A 24,275-nucleotide genomic window follows, 5' to 3' on the forward strand; every position below is an offset into this window, starting at 1 on the left:
ACTTTTCGCATTTTTTCCTGCCGCACCCTGTATATGGGCCCTTATGGTTCATGGTATCGTGCATATTATAATATGTTCATTTGTGGAATAATAACGATAGACGTAATAATAAATTTATAATTGAATGATTCAAGTCTTTGAAATGAGATCATTTAATACTTTTCAGTTATCATACTATTGTGTTGATATATACAACGAGCATGCCACGCTACACCTCTTTTTAGGTGTACTCTTTATGCTGCATCCTCTTTCTCGAGGGTCTTTAGTGGCAGCAGCATCATTGCGCATGGAGCGCCATTTTATCAAAAAGTAAAAGTGAACTCGCTGTGTAAAGACGTATTTTAATAAAGTTTAGTTTCTTTCGTTAATTAAATAAACTCGGCATTGCATTCCACTGACACCTTAAGCCCAATAGGTTATTGGCCCAGTTAGCGCTGGAAGTGCGTGAGTTTTGTGGACATTTGTAGCGCGGAAGCACCGGTAAAATCGTGTTGTTTCGTGTCGAGTGTCGTCGGGAGTGCTTGTGAAAAACAAGATGGCGGACACAAAAGCGACGGTCGAAAAGTTAAACGACGGGAATTACGCGGTGTGGAAGTTTAAAATGCGTTTGCTCCTGACGAAGGAGAAGCTGCTGAAAGTGGTCACCGATCCGAAACCGACAACCGCGGATGCGGCCTGGATCTCGGACGACGAGAAGGCGCAGGCGTTAATTGGTCTGGCATTGGAGGACACGCAGCTGATTCATATCATGACGAAGGAGACGGCGAAAGAGATGTGGGATGCGCTGAAGGACTACCACGAGCGCTCATCTCTCTCAAGCATCATTCACGTGGTGCGTCAGCTGATTACCATGCGTATGGCAGAGGATGGTAGCATGGCCGAGCATCTGAAGCAGATGACGGCATTGCGGCTTCGCCTGACTGCACTCGGCGAAGAAGTGAAAGACAACTGGTTCGTCGCGTTAATGTTGTCGAGTCTGCCGCGGTCGTACGATATGGATTAATTGTTGCACTTGAAAGTCGCCCGGATGCAGATCTTACAGTGGACTTTGTTAAAGGTAAGCTGCTTGATGAGGGTCGACGTCGCGTCGAAAGTGAGTGTCGCGGGGACAATAAAGCGTTGGTGAGTTCCACCAAGTGGAAAAGTGCAGACAAACCGAAAGTGAAAAACGAACGTTTGTGCCATTACTGCAAGAAGACGGGTCATATTCGGCGTGATTGCAAAAAGTTTGCCCAGGACATGCGTGAGAAGGAGAAGTCCGATCGCGCGAAGGCAAACGTGGCCGTCAAATCGGAATCCAATTTCGAAGTGTGTCTGGCAGCGGGAAGAACCGACGGATCGAGTTTCTGGTACCTGGATTCGGGGGCAACGGCTCACATGACCAGTGATGTGTCGTTGTTGGAAAGTGTGGATGAATCAAAAGCGACGACGGTTTGTCTGGCGGATGGAAAATCCATCAAATCGTCTGGAAGCGGTACGGGTAAGCTCGTCTCGTTCAACGGGGATGGTGCGAAAACGAAAGTGCGGCTCGACAACGTTTTGCACGTACCGTCCCTTGCTGGCAACTTGTTGTCGGTGAGTAGAATCACAGATTTGGGATTTCGGGTTCTGTTCGAGGAAAAGGAGTGCTATATCCTGAAAGGAGAAGAATCAGTGCTAGTTGGTCAACGAAAAGGAGGATTGTACCACTTGAAGCAGGCTCAGGAAAATGCATTTCTTGTGAATCCGAAGCATTCCGCCTTGTGTAAGCATCTGTGGCATCGGCGTCTCGGACATCGTGGTGTGCAGGCAGTGGACAAAATAGTGCGGGACAATCTTGGACATGGATTGAAAATCGATCCTTGCGAAGTACAATCGGTGTGTGGTCCGTGTTGTGAGGGGAAAATGGTTCGTGAATCGTTCCCAAAAGTATCGGACAGTAAATCTAGCGCGGTGGGAGATTTAGTGCACACAGACTTGGGTGGTCCGATGGAAGAAGAAACACCCAGTGGTAACCGGTTCTATATAGTGCTCGTGGACGATTATTCGCGGTACAGTGTCGTGTATCTGTTGCGGCGGAAATCGGAAGCTGAAGAGCGGATCCGGGAATTTTGTAGTCTGGTGAAGAATCAGTTCGGACATTTTCCAAAGAAGATTCGTTCGGACGTCGGTGGCGAATATATGAGTAACTCGTTACGGGAGTATTTCGCGGAGCGCGGTATTGTGCACGAAGTGACGGCGCCATACTCACCGCAACAGAACGGCGTCGCGGAACGGAAGAATCGTTATCTTGTCGAGATGCTTCGGTGTATGCTAGCGGAGTCGAAGTTGCAGAAGCGGTACTGGGGCGAGGCGATTTGCACTGCAAATTACTTGCAGAATCGTCTGCCATCGTCCGTCGTGACCAAGACACCGTACGAGCTGTGGCACGGGAAGAAACCATCGTACGGACATTTGCGAGTCTTCGGGTCGGAAGCGTACGTGCACATTCCGAATGAAAAGCGACGCAAGCTGGACCACAAAGCGGAGAAGTTGGTGTTCGTTGGCTACGCTGACGGTCGGAAGGCGTATCGTTTCTTGAACCCTGGAACGGATATGATTACGATCAGTAGGGACGCCAAATTTCTGGAGCAATGCGTTACGGCGGAAGCTGTTCAGCGAAAGGATCTGGAAACAGGAGGAGTACTGGAAGTACCGATGACGTGGCCATCTGAAGATGAGCGGCGGCGCCAGCTGGATCCGGCTGAAGAAGACGAAGAGCTGTTTGAAGAAGCCAGGGGTCACAACGACTCGTTCGAAAGTGTTTCCGATGGGGACGGATCCTTCCATGGGTTCCCATTGGATGAGATAGCGCGTCGCTCGAGTCGGTCTACGAAGGGAGTTCCACCACGACGATTGATCGAAGAGTTGTTTGCTGCGGGAGCGCTGGATCCGGACGAAGTTGAGCCGAAGACTTTGAAGGAAGCGGTCACCTGTGAAAAGCAGGATTTGTGGAAAGCGGCGATGGTGGATGAGCTGAAATCTCACCAGCAGAACGGAACGTGGGAGCTCGTCGATCCACCTGAAGGACGAAAGATAGTTGGTTGTCGCTGGGTGTATAAGCTGAAGCGGAATGCGGCCGGCGAGATCACCAAATACAAGGCACGTCTAGTGGCTCAGGGATACTCTCAGAAGTACGGTGTCGATTACGACGAGGTATTCGCACCGGTGACTAGCCACACTACCCTGCGGATGCTGTTAGCCGTGGCAAAACGTGTTGTTCGCTACCTGAAGGCAACGAAGGAGTGGAAACTGTCATACGGCGACGCAGGTGGACAGCTGGTCGGCTATTCGGACGCCGATTGGGCCGGCGACGCGGGTACGAGGAAGTCCACGACCGGATTTGTCTTCAACTACGCCGGAGGAGCAGTATCGTGGGTCAGTCGGAGGCAAAATTGCGTCACATTGTCTTCGATGGAATCGGAGTACGTGGCGTTGAGCGAAGCTAGTCAGGAGCTAATCTGGCTGCGGAGCTTGTTGGCTGACATGGGAGAACAGGTCAAAGGTCCAGTCACGGTGATGGAGGACAATCAGAGCTGCATCCAATTTGTCAAGTCGGATCGGAAAAACCGTCGCTCCAAGCACAGCGAAGTGAAGCAGCATTTCGTGAAGCAGTTATGTGAGGACGGAAGCATGGAGTTGCAGTACTGCCCAACGGAGGATATGGTGGCTGATGTGCTCACTAAACCGGTGGGTTCAATCAAGCTGCAGAAACTAGCACGTATGATGGGATTATCATCGTAGGCTGACAATGTTCGTTGAGGAGGAGTGTTGATATATACAACGAGCATGCCACGCTACACCTCTTTTTAGGTGTACTCTTTATGCTGCATCCTCTTTCTCGAGGGTCTTTAGTGGCAGCAGCATCATTGCGCATGGAGCGCCATTTTATCAAAAAGTAAAAGTGAACTCGCTGTATAAAGACGTATTTTAATGAAGTTTAGTTTCTTTCGTTAATTAAATAAACTCAGCATTTCATTCCACTGACACCTTAAGCCCAATAGCCCAATATATTGATGATAACGATTCCTTCTATGATTATTGATCCATTTTTAATCATCCATTTTCAATGAATGTGCTGTACATAATCAATCATTATAGTGTTTTTCATTGGATTTAGATCGCACAGTCATAATCGAAACGTAAATATGATATAGCTTATGAAAACGTACCATGAGATTCAAGTCTCATCTGGAGGTGCTTGGTAAAATATTTCTGGCGACCGATTCCCAAACAGCCACACTGAACCGCTACCGCAGTATTGTGAAGAATATTGGAATATTACAGATTTTGTGAAGCGATAGATGCATTCCCGTGTACATCCTCCGTCTCTTCGTCGTCACTAAACCGTTTTTAAATACCTGCACCTGCATCGGTTATCACTGGGGATCGATCCAAAGAATATTCCTGCCTCCAAAGTTTCTTTTTTCCTCTCACCTTTAGAACATCACTGGGTTTCAGCCGACCGCGAGCACTGATTCTATTTGGTGTAGTGCATAAACACCACACGAGAAGCACTAAAACAGCTTGATCACGGTAATCTCACGGTTCGATTCCCGATCCTCTAAATAAAAAACGCCGAGGAAGTAAACAACGATTCAGGAAATCGTAGCTGAACTTGACAGTGTCCGACAAGGTGCCCGCAGGGTGTGCTTTTTTCGGTAGATAAAGTAGATAAGTGAAATATTTCCGTTTTATTTTTATTATTCACCGTATAATAAGGTTAATGATAAAGTGATTATAACATGTATAATTCGGCAAAATTTTTGTTCGAGAAATCTGGCATTTTTGAATGGTAACGATACTTAACAACCCATTCGGTCTATCATCAAAATTCCCAAAATGATAACTGCTATCATCAAAGTGATTTGTCCTATCATCGATTTATAATCCACTTTATGATAGTACAAATCATAACTAAATCATACACTGTGCAATTGATGTATGATACCGTTTTATTCGGGATTGCTCCAGAGCACTACTATAAATATGAATTTAGCTTAGGGAAATATTGACAAGTTAAAATAGAACACATGTAACATACATTAAAACTTGTAACAATGTTCAACCCCCACTTAGTGCAAGTCTTTTTTGATATATGAAATTGATTTTATTGCACATATTCAATATTGCCCGTAGATCAAAACGTGAGCATTCTGTCTGCATGGTATCCAGGTGCTTCTACATTAGCCAGGAAATGCTGAAGTGATATGAATTTCTTCCAATCAACCTGAGCATAGACCTTATTTAATAGACGTTTAATTTCACGTTCAATCTCTAATCACAATCAAAATTTTCAAAATGTGGACTATGCTATCATGATCACGTAGGCCATGCTCGTTCCAACTTCATTCGTGATGACATCCAATTAAAATAAGTCTAAATTCCCCGTGTACGAGAGTGGAAGTGAGCGAGGGTGTGGCCCAGGCGTCCATCAAAATGGTTTAAAAGCGAAAACTACCCAGGGTTATAACCGGCATTAAGCATCGTTCAAACCAGCTCAAGCAAAACTCCGGTAATCCCATCCGCTACGGTTCGTCGCTACGTGGTAGTGATAGCGTCCCACACCGCCTCGACGCTCTTATCAACACATCCCGACCCGGTACTCCGCCGGTTTTGAAGGTAGTGGTGAGTGATATCCAAAGCAAAAACCCGCATCTTCGCGTCGCGGCCGTTCGTTGTTTTGACTAGAAATGCACTCAGCTTCGGACCAATCTTCGCGGTTGGCACGATAATATCGTACACGGAGAAACTGAAAAACTCAAAATTAGGTACTTTTAAACTCAATTTTGAGTTCTTTTTCATCTCCCTTTTCATGCGCTCTTTCTGTTGTTGTCAGAGTGAAGAGAGAAACAGCCCAACTTTTGCAGTTCCGTGCGTCAAGCCAAAACTGAGTTTCTAGCACAGTACTCAAATTTGAGTGAATACAACCTAGTCAAAATTTCGGTTGGGTGGAAAAAACTTAAAATTAGGTATTTTTTTCACATGGAAGCAAGCGGGAACAACCCAACAAAAACATCGATTCCATCAACTCAAAATTGGCTTGACGCACGCAACCCCGAAGTTGGGTGGAAAGAACTCACTTTTGGGTAGTTTCGTCTCTCCGTGTACCGCTGACGATTGCTGGTAAACATTAGCGCAATCATAGAACGAGCTCACCAATACCTCCAAAGGGTGATGTTTTTGTTGTTTGTACCATATTATTTAAGATCCGGACGGTTCGTGCCCGCCCAGTCGTCAGCAACAGCTCAAACAGTGCACAACTCGCAAAATAACGAAACGGAAATATTTGTTTTTACTTTTTTTTTCTCTATCCTCAGAGCTAAGTGATAGACAAAGAGATTTTGAAACAGTTTTTTTTTTTAAGTTTAATACAAACAGAAATCTGCTTTTATTACGAAACTGCATTAACACGAGAATCGTCGCTAATTTTAAGGTTCGGCGCAAAAAGAGGGCGTGGAAGTCGTCAACAGGAGGTGATTGCTGACCACAGCAGTGAAAAAAATCGCAATTTATTGAAAAATCCGGATTTGAACCGAAGAAGTTCGCGCTAGTGGGGTGCAATATCCGCCTGTACTTCGGTGTGTGGATTAGGGTGTGAAACCCGAACTCGTATACGCGGATCGATTGCGTACAGTGAAGAAAAGAAGAAGCATCAGCGGCGTTTGACTTGACGCGCGCGACGACACATCGGACCACTTTTATTTTTGGTCTCGTCGCGGTCGTGTGATTCGATTGGGCGGCGGATACCATGCCACCGTCGCGCCTGGACGGCCTCTACCGGTCGCTGCTGTTGACCAAGTTCTTCTGCAAAGGATGGGGCAAACCGGAAAATCTTGAGAGGTGAGTAACAACTTTTCGCGCTATCAGACTAGTGGCCTAGATAAGCAAAATCGAAAAGAAGAGCAAAAACTTCCAGAAAATACCTTCTGTGTTTTCTACCGGCAAGACTTTATCATCACAGTCAACACGGCAAAAGTTTCACGTTGGAACCCATGCGGTGTGTTTACGCGGAATCTACATCATTTTTGCAATGTTCTTATCAGCGTCTTATCAGGCCGGGAGTGACCTAATAAGAGTAGTAGGCTGTGTGCATCCGAGCTGCCTAGGAGGTGATTGTTACCACACCATGATGGGACCACGGGATGATCACAGTAGGCATGTTTGTGTGTACACACAGAGTGTTTTGAACTCTGGTGATGTCTAAAAATAGACCAACTACTCGACATGTTTGGAATGGAATGGCATTAAAATTGGAAGAGAACACTGTCCCTTTTGCATCGCGGCAATTACGTAACAAAATTTTCGATTTCATTCTCGCTGCGTCGTCAAACAGAGCAGTCCATCATCCACTAGCTTGCGAAGTGGTGTTAGACAAAGAATGCACCACCACGGGCTAGGGTATGCGTACCAGTAATGGCGATTGTGACGATTCTTATAATACTAGCTGACCCGACGTGACTAGCCACGTTCGTTAAGAGTTTTCACAATTCCGAGAGTTTTCGTAATGGCTTAAAACTATTTTATATAAGATTTTTGTATATCTACAACTTTATTCTGAATATATGAACTTATTTCTCTGAATTTCCAATAGAAGGTTTCTGAATGCTCCCTTTGTTGATGAACGATGAATTCTGACATGTCAATGCACAATGGTCCACGAACCAGATTTACGAGGAAAGATGCATTCAGCGCCTTCAAATGATTTTCTAGATTAATATGGTCTTCTACAAAGTTGTTCCTACACTGAAATAAATGTTGTTATGGAAACCACCGATTCCATTGTAAAATTACTAACCGTACCTATGATTCTCAACCGACAACAATTTCCAGTTAATTCCACTAAAACACTGTCAACTTAACTAGCAATGCAGTTAACATTACTAAAAATAATCTTAATTTAACAAATGAGCATTGTATTTTTAACCATACTGTGTTGTAAAATGCGTGTCCAGGAAAAAATAACAATGTTTTGTTGTTGAGAAGACTAAGCGTTTAGTTAAATTTACTACATTGCATTGTAATTTCAAGCATATTTCAGTTACCTTAACCGATTTTGTTGTCGGTTGATAATCATTGGTACGGTTAGTAATTTTACTATGGAATCGGTAGATTCCACAACAAAATTTATTTCAGTGTAGAAATAAGGCCCTCTTTTCAATATACAGTAAAACCTCCATGAGTCGATATTGAAGGGACCATCGACTCAAGGAAATATCGAGAAGTGGAACAAAAATCCTTTGGGAAGCTTTTTGAAGGGACCATCATAGTAACCCAGATTTTTTTTTTAGTTTTGTGGTAGTTTGGTGACGATAATCATAACTGAGTAGGCCATGCCGTTGGTGAAGATTATTATCATTCGATCTGTCAAGCCGGAGAGTACCACATTGGCGACGAGAAGAACCCATTTGCTGAACTCAGAAGCGGAAGTTTGGAGAATCAACAAGAAGACCATCTTGAAGAAGCAGATATTTCACTGGAAACACGGTGGCGATCTTTCGGCTACACATCAACGAAAACAAGAAGGGAAACGGCAAAAGAACAAGAGTGTTTTTCACTGTTTGTATCTGGATGAACCAGTTGAAGCTTTAGGTAACTATAAGTAGTCTGTTTTTCGACGGATAGCATCTGCTCGGATCAGACATGAGGGAAGTCGAAATATCTCGCCTCGAAAGAGGGAGATGCCGAAACGACGGATGAAAATCCGGCCGTAGACGGCAATAATGTCTCGCCTCAGAGAAGGGAGACGCCAAAGCGGCGGATGAAAATCCAGCCGGGGCTGGCAATAATGTCTCGCCTCAAAGGAGGGGGACGCCAAAGCGGCAGATGAAATTCTGGCCGGGGCTGGCAATAATGTCTCGCCTCAGAGAAGGGAGATGCCAAAGCGGTGGATGAAAATCCAGCCGGGGCTGGCAATAATGTCTCGCCTCAAAGGAGGGGGGCGCCAAAGCGGCAGATGAAATTCTGGCCGGAGCTGGCAATAATGTCTCGCCTCAGAGAAGGGAGGCGCCAAAGCGGCGGATGAAAATCCGGCCGGGGCTGGTAATAATATCTTGCCTCCTAGGAGGGAGACGCAAAAGCAAAAGCGTCAGTTGACAATTAAAACGGCTAGGCCGGGAGGTAGACAATAAGGAACTAGAGGGGAGTATAATTAACAATAGAAAAGTTTAATAAGATATATGTTCACTTATATGATAAAGCAATAGAAATGCTTCTTAAATAGTAAGATAATTGAATTATTTAATCTTCCAACACACATGATCGGCAGATGTAATTATTTTTAAAACAAGTTATGATAAATAGTGCCTTTTTGAAAGATTTTGATAAACGAATTGCAAAAACAGTGCAACTAGATAACATACTGGAGACAAAAATCCGATTTGACAATTGACTGATGTAGTTTGGTGACGATAATCATAACTGAGTAGGCCATGCCGTTGGTGAAGATTATTATCATTCGATCTGTCAAGCCGGAGAGTACCACAAGTTTGGAAAAATTTACCTCCATGAGTCGATATCGAGTCAAGGAACATCGACTCATGGAGGTTCGACTGTACATGAAAATAAGGGTGGTCCATATTGATTAATGCACCAAGCGAAAAGAAGAAGAAGTTTTGACATCCAAGCGGTGTGCTGTCGATGAGGATCCTCGTCGCTGATTGGTCGATGGCACACCGCTTGGATGTCAAAACTTCTTCTTCTTACCGCTTGGTGCATCAATCAATTTGCAAAGAAATTGGGAACCAAACTTTTTTATTTGCAAGAATAACTAAATACATTCTTCGGGATAGTTGTAGATCCATCAATTTTTAACAAGTTTGCTGAAGACATTTTTTATGTAGGGTGGTTCAAGAAAAATCGGTTTCAGGCGTTAAATTTTTTCAGTTTCGATTTTGTGCACATTTTCGTGCGCTGAGAATGTTGCTACGTCATTCCGTTCAAAAGATATTGATGATTTTCTAGAAAAAATTGGCACTTTTCAAGTATTTTTCACTTGAGTTACAAAAATAACACCCTCTAATTTTTTGATATGTTTTATAACAACATTTCTTCTTTTGAATGCGGGCAAAAGATATTTTTTATGTTTGCCCCAACCCGTCATAACACCTTTTTAAAAAACTATGATTTTTTAAGAAAAACACCTGTAACTTTTGAACCAAAAGAGATAACTACCATCTCAGCACACGAAACGACGCGTCTTCAAATGCTCTACAAGTGTTTCTTGGGCGACTTTGATGGAAAATTGAAACTGAAAAAGTTAACGCCAGAAAACCGGTTTTTCTTGAACCACCCTAAGCTTATTCAGAAAAAATACCTCTAGATCGGTCAATTTTAAAGCTACATAAAAAGTGCCTTCAGCAAACTTGCTCAAAATTAATAGATCTACAACTATAGTTATCCTTGCAAATAAAAAAGTTTGGTTACCAATTTCTTTGAAAATATGGACCACCCTAATTTTTATGCATATTGGAAAGAGGGCCTTATTATTAGGGACAACTTTGTAAAAGACCATATTTGCCTAAAAACTCATTTGAAGGCGTTGAATGCATCTTTCCTCGTAAATCTGGTTCGTGGTCCACTGTGCAGTGTAAACACAGACAACCAGACATACTACTCAAATCGCAATCATCGCACGATTTAACGGTCATTTTGAAAATAAAGTGTGTTTCGGACTGTGCTCGCATGTGTCATGGTGGCGCTGCTGTGCTTACATCACCTCTCAATTTTGGAGAGAAATGAACGCAACGCCGATCAATGTTTACATAAAATGACTCAATCATGAACTTTCATTCATGTTTTATGAATGGATGACGCCACGGGGGAGTCGTCACCTGCTAAATTGTTACATCGAGCCGAGGGAAACAACACCTGCAAATGAATGCTTCGGATTGAGCATTATAGAGGGTGCTAGTAAGATGCCAAATGATGTTTTTGAAGCCAATTTCTTCTAAGTAATATGTCTGTTTGTCTGTGAGTGTAAAGTAACGGCGAAGGTTATGCTATGCGATCGTAGATGGCGCTCGTGTTCCACGTGTTTTTCACATATCCAACGGCGCCGCCTGCACGGAGAAAAATGGATATACATTTTAGCATAATATTTAATATATTTTTTTCATTTTAACGTTTTAAACTTTAATCTGCATAAAAAATATGCATTACATAAATATATAGTATGCACTCCAATGCGTTTCTGATATTTATTTATTTCCATGAATATAGCAACACTTAAGTTATTCTTGGGACTTGAAAACAATTTAGCTCGTCAACCGCCATTGCTAGGAATTGGCTAGGAAGTGAAAATTATCATCTACAATCATTAATAACTTCTGCTACACAACAAGTTACTCGAAAGAAAGCAGTTTATTTCCTGCCTTCGGTTCACCGGAATCCATGGAGCATCACCGACCACGATTTCCATTCACAGTAAGTAAATCTTGCCAACTTTATCGAATAGACTTAGGATATTGAAATTGTAATACTTTCTCAACAGATTTTATTGTCACCGGAAAGATGTAGACACCCAGTTGATCCGGAGGATCCCACGGCAAGCCCCACGAAGAACGTACAGGCGGAAGCTTGGGCGGAACATTATTAAACGGTGATGAGCAGTGCTGAAAAATTCATTTCGTCATATCTGAATTCAATCACCTACAGCTCATTTTAGAAGCTGAACCTGTGAATATGGTATATGGAAAACTTGTGCGGCTAGACCAGTTCTACTAGAAAGTCACGGAAAAACTACTATTTTTTGAATATTTAAGGTAAATGTCACGGGCAACCTTTGAAAAATGCAAATGATATTCACGGTGAATATCATTTGGCATTTTTCAAAGGAAGTCCGTGACATTTACCTTAAACATTCGAAAAATAATAGTTTTTCCGTGACTTTCTAGCAGAACTGGTCTAGCCGCACAAGTTTTCCATATCCCATATTCACAGGTTCAGCTTCTAAAATGAGCTGTAGGTGATTGAATTCAGATATGACGAAATGAATTTTTCAGCACTGGTGATGAGATGACAACGATCAAGTTTGCCTCGGTTCCGGATGTTGCTGGGCATATAACCAGTGATTTTTTATGTTTATGTATTTATGTTGACTGTATTTTAAGATAGAGGAGATAATAAATTTGTTTTTTTCTTTTTTCTGCATCCGCCAAACTTGTTGTGTTGTGCTTTTAATTTTCATTTCGGTAAAAAAATAAATAAAATCAAATATGCATTGTACAACGAATATAATCGATGTATGCATTCCAATGCATAAACGTCTCTTAGATACGAATTATTAAATCACAAAATATGCATTCCAAGGGGTGGGCAGATCAAATATGGTTTTAGTAAATATTTTATGCATTTTAGCATTTTTGTATCTTACCGTGTGCACCTATCCACTCGGAAACATCATGCGCAGCACGGGTGGAAAATGCCAGTCAGAAAAAAAGAAGTAAACTGCTTGAAATTTGTATGGGCGTAATAAATTCTCTATTACTGTAATGAATCCAGAAAAAAACGCATAGGTATAATGATTTTGTTTCTAATTTGCAACTTTTTGCCGTTGCGATCGTTGCGATGCGGAACAAGTGCAAGCCAGCGATTTGTCCATACAAGAAAAATTATTTTACTTTTAATGTGGTGGCGCCATCTCTGAGAAAAACAAGCTTTGATTACTATTTCGAGAGTTTTCGTAATGGCTTAAAACTATTTTATATGAGATTTTTGTTTATCTACAACTTTATTCAGAATATATGTACTTATTTCTCTGAATTTTCAATAGAAGATTTCTTAATGTTCCCTTATTTATCGAAAAATCTTAAATATTTTTGGTTGATAGTTGGTAATATTATTCTCATTCATCAAAAATGTCCTAGAATATTCCAAAATCATTCGTATCTTAATCTTCTTCCTCTTCCCTCCTCTTCTTCAATTTCTTCCAGAAAAGTTTCAGATTTTTTATTTGAAACGTTCACGTTCACGAACATTCTGTTTATACGCCTTTTCATTATTTTACAATATTGCGCATTTACTTCACCACTGGATTATCGTTGGTTCGACACGTTTTAATACGACACTTTTTAATTCGTACCCCGCTTATACGACACATGTCGAATTAAAAAGCGTTCAGATGTCACAGCGATGTACACTTTAAATGCAAAACAGTTTGATGTTGCGCTTATACTCGCACCTGCAGCAGCTCCTCTTGCAGCCGCTAATTCCGGAAGTTCTGAGTTGGTGCTATTCGACAACCAAATCGCCTGAAGACAAACCGGAATGAACTGAGGATGGCAACAATCGTAGAAAGAACGAGCTTTTCGTTCGCACCACCGCAATATCTGTTGAAATTATGTTTCATAACAAATCCGGAAATCAAAACAAAAACAAAAATAGAGTTGCAAAATTTCAATGAGCATGATGGTGTAGGGTGACCAGTTTGTCGAATTAAAAGTTTACCCCGGTTATTCGACAACAGTCGGTGTCGTATTAGCGGGGTAATACGGTGCAAGCTTCCACCGTCCTATTGATCGTACGAAATTTCCGAGGAGATTTTATTGTCTTGCTTCGGTTCAGATGTTTTCCTTGGAATCAGCTTTGATTGATATAAACGTCATGCACGCCAAGCCTTTTAACAGCACTGTCAGGCTTCTTATTCGGCTGATAGGCACTGGGTTTACAAGCACTAAAGCATAGCGTCATATACTAATATACGGCTTATTTCAGTGCTTACTATTTATAATGCCTGAGAGCATTTGAAAATTTCCTACTGAGCCTATTGACACGAAAAAGCTGCTGTATGACCTTTAGACCGCTTACGCCAGTGCTTAGTGGTTACTTGGGCGTAGCACTCTACCTCAAGACTAGGCAGGTAGACTTTATATTCCCGCAAAAAGAGTTCAAAGTTAGCAATCTTATTTGCTTGGTCGCGGTCACTTACCGTAACACGTAGTTTGTCGCGGCTGGGCGAGTCTATCTCCAGAACCCCTCGAAACGATTTTGCTAGATCTTTTTCGATTTGTAACTTGTTTAGTTTTTTCCATTCGGTTTGGGCCGAAAGAAAACCAGAAAGGGACCCTTAGATCCGGGTGGATAAGCTTTCGGGCGGGGGGTCGCCGAGATGGGAGAAGAACCTGAGGTAGATGGGAGTACAGGGGGTTGGATGGAATTGCCAGGCAGATCAAATTTAGAATTCAACGTGTTTTGCGCCAAGGATCGTGTTTCGCTCACCGGAGAAATAATTGGCAATTTTCCAGGAGGGACGGTGCTTGACGGTACTTGAGGAACCACTGGTGTAAGAGAGAAATGGCGCTTAATCCTGGGCTTCAAGCCAGGACATAAGGAGGAAATTTCTTTGCCCCATCTTAGGATTCTGCAAGAGGACGTTCAACGGAGTGACATTAACTTTCTTAGCAACGTCACTCCCAACGTTTTTGCTTTACATCATAACACATACTAGGTATACGGAACGGTTGACGAGATGTCGCCGTTCTATGGTTTGTTTCAAATGTATTCAATGACACTGCACAGTAAGCCAAGCCGCTTCTCTGATACCTTGCATGTATTGATAATGACAAGAAATATGATAAAAGTAGTCGATTTCATCATTTTCAGGATTCTTCCAAGAGATGGATGTGTCTAAACTAGCACTAGACTAGACCTGACTAGACTAGACAAAGGGCACCTATGCGTTCTCCGGTAGTATAGTTAGAGGTTAGTTTAAAAACTATTCTCGTTTATTTTAATAATAGTTTCTCCCATCGCCGCAACTACTCATGCGCCAGCCCTATCATTCAAAACGCGCCATTCCCTTTCCCATGGCATTCGCATATCCCGCACTCACAGCTGATTGAGGGAATATCTCATCGATTTCCCCGTAGGTTCTATTTATATTTTTAGGGAACCTTTATTCGCGCGCCGTTGCATTGCTGGCTGACGGCACACGATTACTCAATGTAAATTCCACATTGAGAAATACTATTTCGTGATAGATTTAGCGCTTTGCTGACGTACAACGCCTTCCTCTGGGGTCTGGGGTGGAAGTTTCTCGAATTGCAGAAAAAAAAGCATCGAGTTTGTTTACAACGATGTTTTCCTGTTTATCGTCATCGTCAGACAACAATATCGACCAAGGACAAATACGGCGTAGTCAGCCCCGTCGTCGTATTCTACATCCTTCAAGTTAGACATAGACGACGTTGGCGTCCGATGCCGGCCATGAACGCGCCTATACAGTTTGGCGCAGACATACCTTAAGAAAAAGAAAAACAACGACCAGGGGAGGTGTGTCGATCGATAAAACGGCGTGTGCGGCTGTGGCGGTGCAATTTTCTCATTAATTTTTCAATGAAGACCGACACAGGCAAGAGGAGCAGCATTCAAGCCGAACAGGGTGTCAAAACAAACGCGACTGCTTGCACGAACACGCGTGCAAACCGAGCGCGTTGGTAATGGTGAGACCGTTCCATGTTTTCCCGTAGGGGTGGTGGGGGTAAAGTGGACAGGTGGGGTAAAATGGACAGTGTACAGTTTCATGGCTTTTATTGTTTTTCAAAATGTTTCAACGATTGAAGCTTATGCCTAAGCATGAATCATTATACTTTTGCTGATCTTGACCATTAAAATCAAATAAACCTCTTCAAGATGACAAAAACTTTAAAAATCACGTGAAAAATCGGAAATGATGTAAAATTTGCTTATAATTGCTAAGGTTTTCTCGTAAGTTATTTTCAAATTATTACAAGTTTTACACCCTATACCAATAAAGCCCACGTAGAAGAATATATTTGACCGAAAAAAAAATTAAGTTTTGTAAAAAAAAATGTTTTGGGAATAATTTTAACAAAATCAGACCGGTGGGGGTAAAATGGACAATCGGTTCAAATTTCACCAAAATTTCATATATTTTTTTGCAAACTTCAGAATCATTAGCCGTCATACCTATCGTGAGATAGTTGAAGTAAAAAGTTATTAAAAAATATTTCATATCAACAAAATATAATTTTCATCCAAAACAGTGCTTATTTTTTACACTATTTTTACAATAATTATTTAAGTGTGTTTCAAAGTTTGTATTAAAAGTTTGAAAACAACAAAATAGAGGTATCGTATGAAATTTGATAGTTTGTTTTTAAAAAAATAGAAACAATATGCTGTTATATAACTTTTAACGACTTGTTCATTTTACCCCATCGATAGTCCATTTTACCCCCACCAATTTTTTTCACGCTATTTTGATGCACGATTTGGTGAAGAAAATAATCAAAGAAAACAATATTTTTTGAAGGCAACCCCTTACAAGATTTTTAGAGTATATCATTACCTTCCATGTTACTCGGAAAAGCAGATGGATTTTGCCGCATTTCCGCGGGAAACGACCAAAATGCTTAGGTTGTCCACTTTACCCCCACCACCCCTACGGAGAGAATAAAGACGTAGGAACAACAACAACCTGTCTGACATCACGTACACAAAGTTTCGATCGGCTAAAACGATGTGTAACGTTGGAATGTGCAGTTCGCTGAATAATGCTTCGGTTTAAATTAGATGGTGGATTATGAAAAATTGTTGTCCTTCAACAATGGTTATTGACAACGAAACTCTGCAATACTTTTGATGTAAAAATGTGCCTACACTGAAAAAAAAATTGTTGTGGAAACTACAGATTCCATAGTAAAATTACTTACCGTACCTATGATTCTCAACCGACAACAAAATCTGTTAAGTTCACTGAAATATGATTGAAGTAACAATGCATTACAGTAAATTTTACTAAAAGCGTAGTCGCCTCAACAACAAAACATTTTTTCGTGGACACGCATCTTACAACATGGTATGGTTAAAAATACAATGCTCAGCTGTTAAATTTAGATTATTTCTGGTAACGTTAACAGCACTGCTAGTTAAATTGACAATGTTTTAGTGGAATTAACAGGAAATAGCTGTCGGTTGAGAATCATAGGTACGGTTAGTAATTTTACTATGGAATCGGTAGTTTTCACAACAAAATTTATTTCAGTGTAGATATTTGACCAAGATTAAGTAACTCGATATATTTACTAGACTGGGTCAACAAAGTCAATTTTTTTAGAACAAAGCTTTTTCGGTTCCTTTTAGCGTCCAAAATAACTGTGCATAATTTGGGAGCGATAGGTTTCGTCCCCGTATTCCGCATTGCGATTGAAATTTGTATGGAATGAAGTATGGAAAAGCGTCCTTTTTTTTGCATTTTTCTTATAAATTAAAATTTTTTGCCCAATACGATCTAACTGATGACGTTAAAGTACAGCCTATAGGATATGCCGAAAAACTTTGCCGAAGACCGCAAAGTGATCCGAAATGTGTAACAAAAGTTATTACGTTCAGATCGTCTAATGGTGCTCATCATTTAATACCACAGAGAACAGACATCCAAGTCCAATCTGAATTTTGTGTAAGAAATATTTCATCGGCAACACGAGTGGCAATAGCGTGGCGCTGCAATCGGTTAATTTCCCATACTAATTCAATTCAGGACTTGAAATGTTTCAATTCACCACTGACTGTGGCAATATGGTGTTTGGTCACCGACGAACCGACGTGACAGTGGCGATCCAAAACTGTCCCCCCCTAATTTAACGGTCGACCAGCGAAGCGAGCGATCGCTTCTGTCAAATCAGCACAGACGCGAACCGTTTCCTATATGAACACACGGGGGTTTGGTGTCGAGCTATCAAATCATCGCGAGCCGTTATAGAGGTTGTTCGGCTATTTTTCATCATGGCGTCGCGGACAACAAATTTGAATTTATTTGTTCTAGCTGTCACGTCGGTTCGTCGGTGGTTTGGTGGCGTTATTGCTGTCATCATGTATTGGTTTGCAACCTTACTCAAGTGAAGATTCAAATCCTTACACAACTTTCTGAATGAAATTTGTTCTAGCCTGGATGTCTGTTCTCTGTGTTAATACGTAAAGGAATAATATCAATAATAAAATCTCAATTTTTGGCCTAAGTAATCAAGCGAATAACTTTTATCACAAGCGTCGGATCACTTAGCGATCTTCGGCAAAGTTTTTTGACATACTATACTTTAACCACAGACAAACAGACGTCTCACTCTACTCACTTCCCATCGTTTCACTTTTTAACGGATTATTCAAATATTCCGTCGTTCGCAAATCGCTCGCTCATGGCGCTCGCATCGCTTTTGCTCCTGTTTGACGTTTGCTCACTACGCCATCTACTCAGTGGGTTTGCGTACCACAGCATTATTAGCATTGGGCGATTATGTTTGCGTGGCGCTGATTTTTATCGCATTTTGATCCAAGTGATACGTCTGTTTGTCTGTGCTTTAACGTCATTTGTTACATGGTTTTAGACAAAAAAATCAACTTATGAGTATAATGCAAAAAAGTACGTTTTCTCATACTAAATTCCATACAAATTTCAATCGCAATGCGGAATACGGGGACGAAACCTATCGCTCCTAAATTTTTCACAGTAGTTTTGTACGCTAATATAGATTGATAAAGCTTTGTTACGGATTGATGCGATCAAATTTAATTTTCTCCATACAACGTTGACTCACTCTAATATTTACTGTTCGCAAATTTATACCACCGACTCATTTTGAAGAAGCACTTATGCCTCTTTATTTAACTCGTTGTTTGCCAACGTGTTGAATGTCATGGGTTCTGAATTTCCTGACGCGACTTTTTGTCCTACATTTATTGAACTTGATTCTTGCATTTTCTTCATATTAATCCCTTGACAAAACGTTTAACAAAGATTTCAACAATTACCTATCGAGAAGCTCAAATAATCACGTCAGTGATAATTACCGCGGTGAGTACTGAAGAGAATTATCCACTTTATTGTTAATCTGGATTGTTGCTGTACCTTTCTACAAATTAGATCTCTAGAAATATCATTCGAGGTTTGACATTGGAATGATGTGCAGTTATGGAAACTCTAAGCTATGAACAGCTGAGATATTGACGAAAGAGAGGGAAACCAAAGAGAGCCTCTCTTTTGCAGATAGGACCTTTAGATATGTTTGGCCTAATTTGTGATGTATCCAAGTCTGCGAACCAGCTGCCAGTTTGCTTTGGTATTTAGCCGATCGATATCTTTTGTAATAGCACTTAGCCTGCGCTTTACTAGTAACTTTTTTTCTGTCACAAAAACCGAGATGAAACATGTTTATCGGGTTTTCTTTATTTGATTGTCGGTTGAATATTTTTATCGCTTCCACTTTCTCTTTGTAGAGCTCTGACACCTTCTTACACCAGTAGAATTTTGAAGTGTGGACAGTTGCTCTACTGCGAGTTCTACTGTTCCTTCTTATTGACGTTTGGATTACTTTGCCAAGATTCTTTATCGATACGAAGTCTTCTGAAATGATGTGATGGATTTCCTCATTTATTTGCTTCCGATTTAGTACCGGTCTCTCTTACTTCCGGTAGATGGTTGGAATTTCCATTTCTGATCATGTCCATGTCCAGATCCACTTAGTTCGTTATCGTGTACTGTTCATATATCGAGAGGTCTATAGAAGGAATATACCTACTCCTCTTAATTTTTCTCGCGGTTGTAATATTTTGTGATAATTAGATATGAATTTGACTTTTTGCCTTCTACTCTAAACCGCTCTAAACCCTAGTGAGTGACCTAAACTGTTTAGGGACTTTAGCAACGAACGATGAGCTTCTTCGTCTTTCGTGTTGTTTGCGTGGCACAACTGTTTGTATGCTACGCTGACCTTTGATTTCAACTCTTCCTTCTGTTCCGCCATCTCCTTCATTTTTTGTCTTCCCATCGTTTGCGCAATTCAAGGTGTTGCTGCATTGAGATCTGGCTCCCTGCTTCGTTGTTTTCCTTTTCGATACTTTCCACTTTTCTCTTCTTGTACTTTACATCTGCGAATCCCTCTTCGTCCTTCTCCCAACTTTTTTCTTCTGTGCTGTTTCTCTCATTGGATTGCCTGCTGTTGCTCCTTGTTTTTCATTTTCTTGTTCTGTCCCGCTACCTTCTTTGGTGATGCTTTTCGAGTGTGCTGCTGAAGTTGCTGCCGTTGTTTTATTCCCTCTTCTTCGTAACGCTTACGCAACTTCCATATGTATATCGATGGGTATTCGTCCTCCGTGCTCAGCAAGGTGAACATATTCCTGGTTGAGTGCCGACCTGCTCACTTGCCTCATGGTAGGATAGATTTTTGACAGCCATCAGTCTTCTGATATTCTCCTGCTTTTCTCGCTCTGGAGACTTTACATCTGACGCCTGTGCAGTGAACACATTTAGCTTTTTTCTCGCATGTTCCTTGCCCTTTCACGTTGACCGAAAAGACTCTTACGGAAGCTGGCAGCTTGTTGCTGCGGAAGACAACTCCATTCTCATCGTTGGAACCCTCTTACCTTCTTTCGTCATGTGTTGCATACGGAACTTTCTTGATGTCGAATACCAACTGGGAAACCCCATTTTGCTTCAGAACTAGACTGACAGAAATTTTGCTGATTTCCAATTATGCATTTTCTTCTTTCTCCACCATAACCTTAAACGGACTACTATCACTTTGATTGTATGCGTAGCTTCTGTAGCCCCGCCGCCGCCACTCATTTACGCATCTTATCACTAGGGTGTCCTTTCGCCGAAAGCTTTATTTCCCGCAGACACATTCTTCTTATTATTCAAACTTTGCAGTACTATTCCACAGATTTGCCGGGGCCCGTGGCGTAGTTGGTCACACGTTCGCTTCATATGCGGATGGTCATGGGTTTGATTCCCAGTCCCGGCACTTGCAATTTTTCTTCAGTTGCTTTTCCCCCGAGAGCAACTGACACTGACCCTCTTCTGAGCCCCATGGCTCAAACGGACCCGGATACCTGGACATCGGCGAACTGCTACTCATAATGGACCCCCAATCGGACTGGAAAGGAACAACGGCCATCCATCATCATCCTTGTGCTCATCATTCTACTAGGTATAAAGTAGAAAAAGTGAAAGCAGCAGAAAGGCAACCAGTTTGGTAAAGTAGAATAGAATCTAGGCGCTGTACAAAATGTAAGTGCAGCTGTCAATTGATATTGCTCACTTAGTGCCCCAGTGGACAATAGAGCTGTAAATTAGGTTAAGTGATTAGGAATAAAAAAATATTCCACATATTTTTACAACAAATTGAATGGAATGTGTAGATACAGATTTTCTCGTGGAACGGTATGAATTTCAATCAACGGCTAAATAGTAAATGTTGGATCTCGGGGGCTTTACCTACATGCTAATCTCAATGAAAGGGAAACCTTTCTCCCGAACGGAATAACTGAAAAAAAAATCTAGGTACTTGGATGCTTTCGACTGCTGGGAGTTTGTAGCGGGAGACTATTTCGTCCTTCAGTCTTTAGAGCGGTCAGCATTAAAGCATGTTTTCTACGTCCGACGTTTCGATTGTATATTCAATCTTCTTCAAAGGATCTATACTTGGTTCTATAATAGAACTGACTCGAGAATTGGACTAAGTTACATGGTAACATTAACAAAGATACACCTAATTACATTTGCTTACAGAAAGGTTTCGTTCTATATCTGGTGAATTGTTTTTGGTAATTTTCGTCAAGCTTTTAGTGTTCATCATTTTTTTTTTAATTCCTAAAATTGTTAATCTAGGACATATCTCCTTACAGTTTCAAAAGAATTCAGGATTAGGAAAGGTGCTTTGTTGTCAGAACTTTGTTTCAGTTGAATTGATGATAAAATCGCACATGGGGGTCACAATTAGCAATTTGATTCCATGAGAACACATTCATTGTCTTATAATCCACACATACCTGAAATGATAAGAAAAGTGTATGTAATCAATTTGTGATCTGAGCAATAATCTATACATGCAAAAATTGATGATAACACATATTAAAGGATTGGAAAACACGACTTCATTATCATATCTTTGTCGCGATATCTCCTCTTTTATGACTACTGTGAAAGCGTAATGACTTGTTAAGGCCAGCTGTCTCATTACGTTCACTTTGCGCCAATCAAACACAAAGAAGCCTAATTTCGCTCTGCGAAACTCGCCAACTTGAAGGCTGATAGTACAGTGACTTCCAACCCACTAAAGCACCACCATGTTTCTTCCCCAGGTTGTTCGCCTTCCGGAAGATCATCTCCAATCGGGCCGCCTGCTCCAAGCTCGTACCGCAGGACTACCCGATCGAGATCACCAAAGAGGAGGTGACTTCCGACTGCAAGATCGTCGAGGGCAGGTTCAAAACACCGCTGGAAATCTATCTTCCCGGTCTGGTGCCGGACGTTGTCCAGAATGCACATTTCCAGGTCCTCTTGCCACTTAAGTGGAACGACGAACGGTTCAAGCCGATATGTATCCACCTGGCCGGAACGGGCGATCACGTGAGTTCGCTGTTGAATTTGTTTCCGGTGTTCCTTGCCAATAACATGTTTGTCCTTTTCTGAATTACAGTACTTCTGGAAGCGACGGAATCTGATTGCCAAGCCACTGCTGAAGGAAGCTAATCTCGGTGCCATCATCCTGGAGAACCCATTCTATGGAGCACGGAAACCGAAGGATCAGAGGTAAGATTTCTTCAATTTCCGGAATACCAAAAACCCCAAGTTTCCCTATCACTTGCAGAGCCTCCAGCTTGCACAACGTTTCGGACATCTTCGTCATGGGTGGTTGTCTCGTCCTGGAATCCCTGGTCCTGCTGAACTGGTGCGAACGGAACGGATACGGCCCTCTCGGAATTACCGGGCTCTCTATGGGTGGACACATGGCTTCCCTGGCAGCTACCAACTGGCCCAAACCACTGGTGCTGGTACCGTGTCTGAGCTGGTCCACGGCATCTTCCGTGTTCACCGAGGGCGTCATGAGTCACTCGATCAACTGGGACGTTCTGGAAACGCAGTACTTCTCCGATGGCAACTACAGAGAGCATCTATCCAAAATGGTCACCGTCGTGGATGACGCCTTCGTGGCCGGCCAGAGCTTCATCAAGAACTTCAACCAATCCGTCGAAGAGCTCAAGCAGGACATCTGCCAAACGGACGATCTGATCAACGAAAGCCCCAGCCCGGACGTCAATCTGACCGTAATCCGCGACACCACACCGGAACGGGAACAGAAACGAATCCACATTAACCGACGGAATGTCCTCAATCTTTCAGAGCCCCTCTTGAATAAACTGCTCTCGGACGTCAAATGCGAACTGAACCAGGCGGAAATCGACGAGCTTAACCTCAAAATCCAGCTGGCACTCAAAAACTACAAGGAGGAGAACAAGACTGACAGCGACAAGCTGATTCTGGAAGTAAAAGCCGAGGAACCAGCGGAAGCTCTTCCCTCGAAATCGCTGGGCGCCAAAATCATCGAGTTCATCAGCTGGAGCAACTCCGCAAATGTAAGCTCCAACGAAGTCGCTTCTGCTCCAGCACCTTCACCCACATCGACGGAAGTGGCTCCACTGGAGAAGCGGAAACCCATCGATACCACCAAGACCCGCTGGTGGGAACGGGAAGCGCTCCAGTTCATGCGCGGCATGATGGACGAATGCACTCATCTGAAGAACTTCTCCGTCCCGTACGACACCTCGCTGATCATTGCTGTCTGCGCCAAGGACGATGCGTACATTCCGCGGGACAGCTGCTCCAGTCTGGAGGATATTTGGCCCGGAGCGGAGGTTCGCTATCTGGATGCCGGACACGTGAGCGCCTACGTGCTGCACCAGAAGCTGTTCCGGTCGTGCATCGTGGAAGCATTCGAGCGGGCCCGCAAAAAGTTGATCCCGGAAGAGGACCAAATCCAGGAGGTCTCAACCGGGGCAACCACAAACCTCGAAACCAATAAATAGGAAGGTGCTACTACTCATTGACAACGGGAACCGGGAAATACCCAACTTCCGAGGAAAGGCTGTGACCATTGAAGAAGGAATCGAACCAAATCAAAACAAAACAAAAATCGAAAAACCGAAATCCATTCCGGATCAGGCGCAACCCAGCCTGTTGATGTGGACCGGGAATTTTCGGCCGCCGCCAAGCAAGCAGATTCCGAAAACGAAAGGAATTGGGGAACAAACACGCACTGTCGAAAGCAGCAAGTAATAATGATCGAACGCAAGGACTGGTTGTATATAAGTTAGGAACGAAAGGCTTCGTGCCCACTGTTGGAACTTCCGGGCAGAGCGAAACCGGAAGTTGAGTTGCACAAACTCGAAGCGAACTCAGTATTTTTTCGAGTCAGTTAATACCAGAGAAATTTATTATGAATACAGTTTGATAATAGCAA

General features: G+C 42.3%; 1 protein-coding gene across 2 annotated transcripts; it reads left to right on the top strand.

The window, feature by feature from the left end:
- Positions 1-5,378: 5,378 nt before the first annotated feature.
- LOC109419128 (protein ABHD18) lies at positions 5,379-24,275 on the top strand. Of its 2 annotated transcripts, none has more exons than XM_019701633.3 (5): positions 5,379-5,646; positions 6,455-6,861; positions 22,117-22,384; positions 22,455-22,567; positions 22,626-24,275. In XM_019701633.3, exons 2-5 carry the CDS (start codon positions 6,770-6,772, stop codon positions 23,839-23,841), a joined length of 1,689 nt encoding a protein of 562 aa, XP_019557178.3. In that variant the 5' UTR covers positions 5,379-5,646; positions 6,455-6,769; the 3' UTR covers positions 23,842-24,275. The 2 variants fall into 2 exon arrangements, with proteins under 2 accessions (XP_019557178.3, XP_062716168.1); XM_062860184.1 differs by having other exon boundaries at positions 5,379-5,640.

The sequence above is a fragment of the Aedes albopictus genome, chromosome 3 (genome assembly GCF_035046485.1).
Source record: "Aedes albopictus strain Foshan chromosome 3, AalbF5, whole genome shotgun sequence".
Classification (NCBI taxonomy): Eukaryota; Metazoa; Arthropoda; class Insecta; order Diptera; family Culicidae; genus Aedes; species Aedes albopictus.

What these genes read in the sequence shown, in the direction of transcription:
- LOC109419128 (XM_019701633.3), top strand. Translation starts at nt 6,770, where the DNA reads ATGCCACCGTCGCGCCTGGACGGCCTCTACCGGTCGCTGCTGTTGACC. An exon ending in TGGCCGGAACGGGCGATCAC is followed by an intron (nt 22,385 to 22,454) that starts GTGAGTTCGCTG and finishes TCTGAATTACAG; the next exon opens with TACTTCTGGAAGCGACGGAA. An exon ending in CGGAAACCGAAGGATCAGAG is followed by an intron (nt 22,568 to 22,625) that starts GTAAGATTTCTT and finishes TATCACTTGCAG; the next exon opens with AGCCTCCAGCTTGCACAACG.